General features: G+C 43.4%; 1 protein-coding gene across 1 annotated transcript in view; it reads left to right on the forward strand.

The window, feature by feature from the left end:
* Positions 1-225: 225 nt before the first annotated feature.
* The window catches only part of LOC137519426 (NXPE family member 1-like), a 24,549-nt gene continuing 12,692 nt past the window's right edge, over positions 226-12,082 (forward strand). The window contains exon 1 of the mRNA XM_068238378.1: positions 226-247. Within this exon, the coding sequence (XP_068094479.1) occupies positions 226-247 (22 nt within the window). The remainder of the gene's footprint in view (positions 248-12,082) is intronic.

Consider the following 12,082-nt stretch of genomic DNA (forward strand, 5'->3'; position numbering starts at 1 on the left):
CCATAAGTACGGATGCGTCCCTCAGTGTCCTCCTGCTGTCTCCCGTTCAGCACCGGTGAGCCCGGTAACAGGCTCAGTGATGTCAATCCTGGCCTACTGCGCATGCGCAGTAGGTCCGCGCATGCGCAGAAGACTCAGACTGGCTTCGACTGAGCCCATTACTGGGGCTCACCGCGGCTGAACGGGAGGAAGGAGGAGGACGGTGAGAGAGACGCATCCGTGCTTATGGGGCTGGAGGAAGCCCCCGGTAAGTAAAAACACTGCCTTAGGACTCATCTCTTAGTCTCTTTAAGTCAAAATTTGGCAAAGGTATAATAATTATGGGCAGTACTGTAAGTTACATCCATATTAGCCAGCTGTCACCATCTCTAGTCATGTTGATCTACTGTCGATAGAAGAATTAGTAGGCACTGGCTAAACTCTTTTATGTGAAAGAGACAGAACTGCAGCCCTAGGCCACATGCAGTAGCATAGCTAAGGAGCTATGGTCTCTAGTACAATTTTACATTGGGTCCCGGAAGCATTGCATACACACGGTAAGGCCTAGTACACACTTTAGTTACAATAGAATTGGCCATTAACTGACTAATTTTAATTACCTCCATGTAATATGAGGGTCAACAGAGATTATATGCTATAAGCAGATTGTGCAGGTAAACCCTCATACTACATGGAGGTGGTAAAATTGGTTAGTATTTGACCAATAATAATTGAAACACAACCATTTTTGAATGGCAGCCAACAGATTTTGAATACTATGAACAGATTTGGTAGGTAAGCTCTCATACTGCAGGCGAACACATGGTGCTTGATTCACAAAGCGGTGTGTGCTTTGTGAATCAAGCCCCAACGGGTGTGCTAAACAGTTAGCACGTGAAGTGCCGTTCGCTGACTTTTGCGAGCGCAAAGTGCTGCGATTTGCGCGATCTCTGACTTTTGCGCGCACAATTTGCCAAATTTGCCAAATTGCGCGCGCAAAAGTCTGGGATCGCGCGAATCGCAGCACTTTGTGCACGCAAAAGTCCGCGAACGGCACTTCACGTGCTAACTGTTTAGCACACCCGTGCTAAACAGTTAGCACCGCTTTGTGAATCAAGCCCATGGTGTGTTCGACCCACCCCCATACATCATCATGAAGTCAAAATTTGACCCCTCACCCCAGAGTCAGCAGGCACATGGCAGCCAATAGCTATTCCTCCCTCCTGGACCGCACCCCTCCTCCCTATAAAAACGTCAGCATGGCAGCTATTTTACACTCTGCCAGTGTGCTGTGTGAAGGAGAGTAGGGAGAGAGCTGTGCTGCTAATAGGGATAGCAGTAGTTCTATGTCCCCAGTGGAGTTTCTTGCTGCTAGTACCGCGTCCTGAACGCCCAAGAGCCCTTATAAGGGCTGGCACATTGGTTTGCTAGCTATTGTTATATTGCAGTACTTCTGTGTGTCTACTGACTGTCCAGTGCACGGACTTTAGCTGTTGGTCACAGGTATGCACACTGCTGCTAGTGGCAGAGCACCTTCCATAACAGCCCTTAAGGGCAGGTACATTGGTTTTCTTGCTATTATTATTATTATTTATTTATAAAGCGCCAACATATTCTGTGGTGCTGTACAAAGTTGGAAAAACAAACAAGGAGTACATAATGATACAGACAATGATATACATCAAATATGGACACTGGTAAAAAAAATAAATACAGAACTGGTGATTATCATGAGATGTAACATGATGAATAAAATGTATAACAGAGTGCAAGCTATGAAATGAATAACAAATTCCATGACACAAAAGGGTGAGAGAGCCCTGCCTGTGCCAGCTAACAATCTAAAGGAATTGTGTGTGTGTGTATGTGTTTGTGTGTTTTGTGTGTCTGCTCACTGTCAAGTGAATTGACTTTAGCTGTTGTGCACAGGTGTGCATACTGCAGCTAGTGGTACAGTACCTTCCATAACAGCCCTCAACATTGGTCCTCTTGCTATTGTTATATTGCAGTCCTCTGTGTCCAGTGCACACGTTAGCCATTGGAGACTGATCTGCTGGTCCTATCAGTGCACCGACTAGATAACCCAATAATCCTTCACAACCACTACTGGCATCATCTAGTATCCACTACTGCTCCCTGTATAGGGCCTATATTGTGAAGGGATTGTTGCAGATAGTATAAACTCATCTGCCACCTGCGTGAAGAGGCATTCAGTTTCCCCCTCCAAAAAAATAAAGCCAGCTGAGTGTCCACAACCCCTACTGGCATCTCATATCCACTACTGCCCCCTGTATAAGGCCTCACAGGCATGGCCTATATTTGTGAAGTGGTTTTGCAGATAGTATTAACCCATCTGTCGCTTGACCTGCGTGAAGTGACATTCAGTTTTCATAAAAACAAAACAGCTGAGTGTCCAGACCAGAACCACTGTTGGCATCTAGTATCCACTACTGCCCCTGTATAAGGCCTCACAGGCAGGCCTAAATTTATAAAGTGATTGTTGCAGATAGTATAACCCATCTGTCACTCGACCTGTGTGACGTGACATTCAGTTTCCAAAAAAACGAAACAGCTGAGTGAACCACTGCTGGCATCTAGTATCCACTACTGCCCATAGGGGTCATGCTGCTGTGATTACCTGTGGCCCTAGAATATTGCCCAGTGTTCAGAGGGCACGCTCCCTGAACTCACAAAATGCTGATGACGTAGTTGACTGGTTTACACAGCACAATCCATCTTCTACCGCTTCTGCTCTGAACTTTGCTGCACCATCCTCCTCCTGCTCTGATAAGGGCACCCCACGACATACCACTTGCCCCAACACCACTGGACATCTAAGGGCAAGGGACTTACAGATCTGTTAGTGCTCAATCTCGTGTGGATGAATGGTTGCGTAACTAGCTAGCATGGAGGCCAAAATCTTTCTTACCGCTGTACATAGTACAAAACAAATATTGGGGAGAAATTCAAGTCACTGTACAGTCTTGACATTCAATAGTAGAAATACAAATACATACATAGTTAATGTGCAGTTTAAGATATCTCTAAAGTTGGTACAGGAGTTCAGAATAAGAAAAAAAAAATAGTGTAGTTATGCATAGTATGCAGGGTGATTTAATTGTCTATGGCCAATAGGTTACCCGCAATGGTGGCCAAAGGTTAGGTTACAGTCCCACGCTGGTCTGTTCAGTGTAGTGCACGTGCAGCCCAGACACCTAAGTGCAACGGCCTAACAGACCTGTTAGTGCTCAATCTCGCGTGCCTAAACAGTCACGTAACTAGTTAGCATGGGAGCATAAACCTAACTGTCTGTCACCTGAGTTAATTGTCATTCAGTACCCCAAATTTTTTTTTCAAAATCATTAAGTTTTTCTAAAATATGAGTGCCTGATCAGGCCATAGATTAGCATGACCAAGCACAGGAAGAGGAAGAGTTGTGGTCGCAATCACCACCAGGAGGAGCCTTGTCACCTGTTGTATAGCGGTTGCAACAACATTTTTTTCAAAATACATAATTTTACAAAATACATCATTTTAATACATAATAACAAAATACATAAGCTAAACCATTAACTAATTTTTGTATGTAAACCTGTACCATCATGTGTAGAGCCAAGTTGCCGCATCTTGTCACTACAGCTGCAAAAAACATTTTTTTTTTCCGCCAAAATAAATTACATTTTTGTATGTAATGTGTATGCCATGACATCGTTCTAGACTCTGCTACAACGACTGCAACAAACTTTTTTTTTTTCAAAAAAAATAATACATTTTGGTATGTAATGTGTATGCCATGACAACATCGTTCTGGCCTCTGCTATGGCCCATACTCACGGGCAATCCAAACTGCATGTCGCTAGCACACGGGAGCATGTGCGCGACAGTTCGTCGACAGCTCGTCGCCACGTCCCTCCGCATACACACTGCGGAAGAGGGACTAGTGGCGCGACGGAAGCTGTCGCCGACGTTCCTCCTCCCCGCCGGAAACTCAGTGCGCCGGCTATGGGGTTGCTGTCGCTAGTCCGCATATACACGCGGACTAGCGACAGTTGCGGCGAAGTTGTGGCGGCAACTGTCGCTAGGCGATTGACCGGGTCAATCGCCTGGCGACAGCAGCGACGAGCGATGGTTCGGGGTGCGCGCCCGTGTTGCGCCTCATACTCACGGGCGACCTGTCGCCGCAACACGCGCGCCGCGTATGTAAAGTATCATTTTTTTTAAAACCAGATAAGTGTTCTGACCTCTGCGCTTCAACAAAATGTTTTTTGAAAAATAGATAAACTAAAGCTCTTTGCGGTGCAGTAAACGTGGCTTTTCATCTGTCAGTGTGAACCGGGCCTAACCCTTATACTACCTGAATGCAAATAACAATATAAAACAGATAGTAGTGTTCCACCCCAAAGTTATTGCACAAATTCCAGATTTAAAGCCCTATGTTTCTGATCTGGAATTTGTCCTTATACTACCTAATCGACATGTACAAACGCCGGACAGTTTAAAGCAGCCCTTTATTCCACAAATTTAGGAATGTAATGTGATTTCTGCACTTTAGAGATTAAAACACGACTTTAGATCAATTACGTAATTTTTGGTGGGACTTTTGCCATGGATTCCACTCCAGCATGCCACGGTCCAGGTGTTAGGCCCCTTGAAACAACTTTAACGTCACTTTTGTGGCCAAAAACAGTCCATATAGGTTTTAGAATTTGCCTGGCCATTAAAGTCTATGGCGTTCGCACAGTTCGCTGGTTCGTTGCAGCAAGTTTGCGTTCGCAAACCGAAAATTTGATGTTCTTCACAGCACTACCCTGCAGTTGCAGGGGCTTCTCCCCACTAGTTATGGTACTGATGATTACCACTATTTAAAGCACATGTAGCATTACTGTAATAAATGCAGCGGTTGAATTTATCACAAATTGCTCTTGACATCTTATGTTATTACAATTTATGATCCTTACGTGTTCACTGGTGATGTGACTACAACTTTTATACCATGATATTAACATTTTTCTGATCCTAATGCCTGCTCAGTTTGCTTCCTTATTGTTACTGGAAAGGTTTACCTTGGTGAATGATTCACAGATATTTAAAAACCATTTCCAGGCTCAGATCTAAAAATATATTCCAATAAAATCAAAGTGCTAAGCTGTTGCATTGTTTATGTGAAATTACACATCTGCATCTTAAAGTCTTAACATAAAATTTCTAATTGCATGTCCAGAAGCTACTGATTTGATGATATTAGGGTGTTTGGGTGGTACATCTGTTGCCTGCATTGCATCATCCTTCAGTCCAGATATCTGGCAGTAAAGCACAGACCAAATCTCTCTGGGGAGACTGCAGCTGATTGCAGTGCCAGTCTGTGATACAGGAAGTGGCCCATGCCTGACCTCCTAAACAAGCACTTTAAAAATGATGTATTTGCCCTAGTGGAGGAACTTATCAAAAACAAGCTCTGCCATTGTGTACCTATGCAAGTCTGAGAAAGCATTTGTGCCTTCAAGCAGGAGGATTATAGATTATAATATGCCAGGGAAAAATACATATATAAGTAGATAAATACTTGATCTACTTACATAACACATGTATTGTACTGTCCACGTTTTGATTTCAGTGAATTTTATATAGTAAATTAAGAGAATTCTGTTCCTGGTGGGAACCATGTCTTTTGCCCACAGTTTGAGGCTAAATACTGATGTCATTTCTTTCCTTATCTTTTTTTTTTTCTCCTCCAATCGCTGAGTCACCTCAGCCTTGCTTGTAAACCCAAATGAGCAGAGGATCATGATTCAGCTAGTCAGCTAAATAAAGGGAAGAGGAGGCATATATATTAGATAAAAAGAACCCCCAGCATGCAACTGAATGGCAATGGCTATTAAAGGGCCAGTGCTCCTAAGGTATGTGATAACTCCAAACCATAACAGCAGAAAAAGTTTTGAAAGTTTTGAATGCAGGATTAGCATCGTTATCACTTAGTACATTCAGACCAGTTGCTGTTGAAATTTGATTTTTATGGTGACAATCCCGCTTTAAAGGTGTTCTTTAATGTGTTTAAAAAAAAAAGTTTCACTTACCTAGGGCTTCTACCAACTCCCTGCAGGCGTCCTGTCCCACGCCAGTCCTCAAGGATCCTCATGTCCTCTGCCTTGGCTCACTTTCCCTTTTTTCATCTAACGAGACGAACACCACTGTGCTTGTGCAGCCCTGGCCATGCACGTCCTCGCTCCTGATCACGTTGCCGGGAGTGTCCTGCGTGGGCACAGTACAAAGTTTTCTTGTACTGCGCCTGAGCAGGATGCTCCCGGCGACGTGAGCTAGGATGCAATGGTGTTTGTTTCGTTAGACGAAAAAAGGGAAAGTGAGTCGCGGCGGGGGACATGAGGATCCTTGAGGACCGGCGTGGGACAGGACGTCTGCAGGGGGCCGGTAGAAGCCCCGGGTAAGTGAAACTTTTTTTAAAACACATTAAAGATCCAATTTGAATCAAAAAAGATGACTGGGACTTTTTTCAGCCCCCATAGTTTTTGAGGCCCTTCAGTGTCCACAGGGTTCCCTCTGTTTTGCCACTGTTCCCTCACAAAAAATATCTGACCCAATTTTGTCGCAGGCAACTTGGAGTTAGTCTACTTTAGGGGACACAGCGGGAATCTTCATAGACCAGCGCCAAACACACATTTCCACAACCAATTGTGCAGCTCAGGCGCTGTTAAATGTAATACAAATTACATCACATTGTAGGCAAATACCTTGGCTAACGAAATCTGGACAAAAAATGAAGAAAACCCTGATACTTAACGAAGCCCTGGAATGCAGCAAGTCCCTTGGTGTCCATCTTCTCTCTTCTGCTCTGGGCCGATCCTGGCTGCTGATTGGAGTTCTTAATGACAAAAATAAAAAACCTGGTAACAGAACTTGTGGCAGCACTCCACCTAGTGGTGGAAACAATATAGCATGGGTATGATGTGAAATTATTAATTTTTTAACAAAAAAAATGTATTTTAATTTGAATAACTACATATCATTGAATTACAATTAGTTTTGACTTAACCTAACCTAAAAAAAAATATTTAAATCACTTCTTTTATTGGAATCATCATTCTCTGCCACAGTTCGCCTAGCACCTGCTATTTAGCAATATAGTTAGGCAGGAGGAAGGTTAAAAGTTAGGGATTATGGGTTTGGGAGGGGGGATTTTAAGGTTAGAGGATAAGGGTGGGAGGTTAAGGGTTAAGAGTCAAGGGTTGGAGGGGTTAAGGAGGGCGGTTTAAGGTTAGGGGTTAAGGAGAAGGGATGTCAAGGGTTAAGAGGTAAGGGTTGGGGGTTAAGGTTAGGGGTTAAGGGGGCAGGTTAAAGGTTAGGGTAAAGAAGTTAAAGGCTGGAGGAGGGGGGAGGTTAAGTGTTAAGAGGGGGTTAAGGGTTAGGGTAAAGCTTAAAGGATACCTCCAAGGTAATTAAAAAATAAAAATCCTCTTACCTGGGGCTTCCTCCAGCTCCTGGCAGAAGTCCTGTGCCCTCGCCACAGCTCCGGTGGCTCCTGGTCTCCTCCACTGCAAATGCTGAACTCGCCAGGTTTTGTTCCGGGTCTGCTTCTTCTGCCCTCCGCCGTGCGGCTCACGTGGACGCGCTGACGTCATCAGGACTGTACTGCGCAGGCTATTTCTTGATACCATCCAGTGATGTTTAGTTCTTGCTTAGTGGACTCTGGTAGCACTCTTGTCTTCCCGACCTCAGTACCTCTATACCTTGCATGCTGAAGTCCTGCGGGGTTACTATAGTCGGGGAGGCGTACTGATTTCCTGTTCACATGGGTGCTTGGCATATAGGTGAAGAGTGTGGCATTCGATTGGGGTATAGAGGCTGAAGGAAGACAAAAGATCTGCTAGGCCTTACAGGATTACTTCCTGGTCCCCACAGGCTACTGTAAACAATATACTACCCCACACAAACCCTACATGTTTTACTCCCTCAAATGGGGAGCTTCATCAAGAGTACAAAAAATGCCCATTACTAGAGTGCTATGGTGCAAATTTACATAAATACAACATTTAATACATATATCGCATATTAATAGCCTCTTGGCTTGTTCATCCAAGAACGTACCAAACTGTATTTTATTTGCTCGTTTGTCTCGGTTATGACACCATTTAAATTTTGTCCATATCACAATGTATGGCGCCAATATTTTATTTGGAAATAAAGGTGCATTTTTTCCATTTTGCGTCCATCACTATTTACAAGCTTATAATTTAAAAAATGTTCGTAGTATACCCCCATCGAATGCATATTTAACCTTCCTGGCGGTAGCCCCGAACGTAGTTCGGGGTAAGACGCGCAGGAGGCTTTCTCAGGCTGGGCCGATTTGCATAATTTTTTTTTGTGCAACACGCAGCTAGCTGCGTGTGCACTGTGATCACCGCCGCTCCGCGCCGATTACCCGCCGCTCGCCGTGCTGTGCCGCCCCCCCCCAGACCCCGTGCGCTGCCTGGCCAATCAGTGCCAGGCAGTGCTGAGGGGTAGATCGGGACTCCCAATGACGTCACGACGTACATGACGTTGGTGACGTCATCCCGCCCGTCGCCAGGGGGGGAAGCCCTCCAGGAAATCCCGTTCTTTGAACGGGATTTTCTGGTAGGAGATTGCCGGAGGCGATCGAAGCGGGTGGGGGGATGCCGCTGCACAGCGGCTATCATGTAGCGAGCCCTGGGCTCGCTACATGATTTAAAAAAAAAAAATAAATTTAAAAAAAAACTGCTGCACTGCCCCCTGGCGGTTTTTAATAGACCGCCAGGAGGGTTAAAAAGTTCAGACCCTTAGGTAACTATTTATATATATATTTTTTTTAATTGTATTTTTTTTCCCATTAAAAATTTAATTAGGGTAATATTTTGGTGTGGGAAATAAACAGTTAGATTGGATTTAGATCTGGACTTTGACTGGGCCATTCTAACACATGGATATGTTTTGTTTTAAACCATTCTATTGCTGCCCTGGCTTTATGTTTAGGGTCGTTGTCCTGCTGGAAGGTGAACCTCCGCCCCAGTCTCAAGTCTTTTGCAGACTCCAAGAGGTTTTCTTCCAAGATTGCCCTGTATTTGGATCCATCCATCTTCCTATCAACTTTGACCAGCTTCCCTGTCCCTGCTGAAGAGAAGCACCCCCAGAGCATGATGCTGCCACCACCATATTTGACAGTCGGGATGGTGTGTTCTGAGTGATGTGCAGTGTTAGTTTTCTGCCACACATAGCGTTTTGCATTTTGGCCAAAAAGTTCCATTTTGGTCTCATCCGACCAGAGCACCTTCTTCCACATGTTTGCTGTGTCCCCCACATGGCTTGTGGCAAACTGCAAACGGGACTTCTTATGCTTTTCTGTTAACAATGGCTTTCTTCTTGTCACTCTTACATAAGAGCCAACTTTGTGCAGTGCACGACTAATAGCTGTCCTATGGACAGATTCCCCCACCTGAGCTGTAGATCTCTGCAGCTCGTCCAGAGTCACCATGGACCTCTTGACTGCATTTCTGATCAGCGCTCTCCTTGTTCGGCCTGTGAGTTTAAGTACACAGCCTTGTCTTGGTAGGTTTACAGTTGTGCCATACTCCTTCCATTTCTGAATGATCGCTCGAACAGTGCTCCGTGGGATGTTCAAGGCTTTGGAAATCTTTTTGTAGCCTAAGCCTGCTTTAAATTTCTCAATAACTTTATCCCTGACCTGTCTGGTGTGTTCTTTGGACTTCATGGTGTTGTTGCTTCCAATATTCTCTTAGACAACCTCTGAGGCCGACATTACTGTACTGACATTAGATTACACACAGGTGCACTCTATTTAGTCATTAGCACTCATCAGGCAATGTCTGTGGGCAACTGATTGCACTCAGACCAAAGGGAGCTGAATAATTACGCACACCCCACTTTGCAGTTATCGTTTTGTAAAAAAGGTTTGGAATCATGTATGATTTTCATTCCACTTCTCACGTGTACACCACTTTGTATTGGTCTTTTGATGTGTAATTCCAATAAAATTAATTCATGCCTGTGGCAGTAATATGACAAAATGTGGGAAACTTCAAGGGGGTCAAATGCTTTTGCAAGCCACTGTATGCCCTGTTTGGAGCCTCTTAAAGGAAACCTAAACTGAGAGGGATATGAATGATTCCTTTTAAACAATACCAGTTGCCTGGCAGTAGTGGATGAGTCACACACCTGAAACAAGCAGGCAGCTAATCCAGTCTGACTTCAGTCAGAGCATCTGATCTGCATGCTTGTTAAGGGGCTGTGGCTAAAAGTATTAGAGACACAGGATCAGCAGGAGAGTCAGGCACCTGGTATTATTTTAAAAGGAAAAATCCATATCCTTTTCAGTTTAGGTTCCCTTTAACTCTGCAAGCGTGTAGATTTCAATATCTCAACACCATGTGTTCCCACCGCGATCACACTTCTATCTCTGTTAAACTCAGCAGTCTAATGACAGCTGAGCTCCATACATCGGTCAGGAGCTGAACCTGTGATCACTGTTAGTCAATTAGAGTGATCACAGCATTGAAATAGAAAAAAAGGCTCTGGTCATAAAGTGGGACTGCACTTTCTAAGTTACATACACCTTGATGGTGCCTAACCCTAAGATGGTGCCTATCCCTAAGACCCTTCTGGTAGTGCCTAACCCTAAGACCTGAAATTAAAATATAAAAAAAAATGTACTAATTATAAAAACAAAAAAATGAAATTACATGCCAAAACTATAATTAACCTATTTTAGTTCCTGGACGTAGAAACTACGTCCAGGAACCATGCGCGCTCCCGCAGCCGATCGCGTGCGTGCAACCGCGCTCCCGGCCGCGGTTCGTTAGCCAGGCAATCAGTGAATCGGGCTATGGTGCCCGATCACTGATTCCTCTCCCCCGCTGAAAAAGCGACAGCTTCTCTCGGAAGCTGCGCTTTTTCTGGCTGTAGCGTCCCCCATGCATCTCTCTAAGCGTATGTTACGCTTAGAGTGACGTCATGTAAACAAACCCATGGCCGCCATCTTGTGGCCAAAAAGTAAAACTACAACTAAAAGTAAAAAAAAGTAAAACTCAAACACACATTTACATTAGAAATCTATTGTTTACATCCCACACTCCCAAAACTACCCAAATAAAATGTTTAATATAAAAAAACAAAAAACATTACAATAAAAAAAAAACATGTAAATATTTACCTAAGGGTCTAAACTTTTTAAATATCAATGTAAAGATGAAATATTTCTATATTTTTTTTATTTTAAACTTGTAAATAGTGATAGATGCAAAACGGGAAAAAATGCACCTTTATTTCCAAATAAAATATTGTAGCCATACATTGTGATAGGGACATAATTTTAACGGTGTAATAACCGGGACATATGGGCAAATACAATACGTGAGTTTTAATTATGGAGGCATGTATTATTTTAAAACTATAATGGCTGAAAACTGAGAAATAATGCATTTTTTCCGTTTTTTTTCTTATTCTTCATGTTAAAATGCATTTACAGTAAAGTGGCTCTTAGCAAAATGTACCCCCCAAAGAAAGCCTAATTGGTGGCGGAAAAAACAAGATATAGATCAGTTCATTGTGATAAGTAGTGATAAAGTTATAGGCTAATGAATGGGAGGTGAACATTTCTCAAGTGAAAACGACGGAACGTGAATGGGTTAACGTGATTCCAGAAACGAATGTAAAATTGATTAAAAAAAGAACAATATCAAAATATTGAAAAGTTAAAATGATAATTTAAAAATAAAACTGTGAAAATAATTTTTTTATAACAATATTTTCAGTTTTATTATTGTAAAAACAATAAATAATAATAGGTGCAAAACAGTTTAACTGGCGCCCGATTCATCCAGTTTTGCACCCAATAGCCGATATATAACATTAGAGTCAATGGCGGCGCCCGATTTGTTCACTTCTCATATGCGCCCGATTTTCCTGCTTCCTTTTTGTGTAAGTGTGTGAGTGAGTGAGTGTGTGAGTGTGTGAGTGTGTGAGTGTGTGAGTGTGTGAGTGTGTGAGTGTGTGAGTGTGTGAGTGTGTGTGTGTGTGTGTGTGTGTGTGTGTGTGTGAGTGTGTGAGTGTGTGAGTG

The sequence above is a fragment of the Hyperolius riggenbachi genome, chromosome 5 (genome assembly GCF_040937935.1).
Source record: "Hyperolius riggenbachi isolate aHypRig1 chromosome 5, aHypRig1.pri, whole genome shotgun sequence".
NCBI lineage: Eukaryota > Metazoa > Chordata > Amphibia > Anura > Hyperoliidae > Hyperolius > Hyperolius riggenbachi.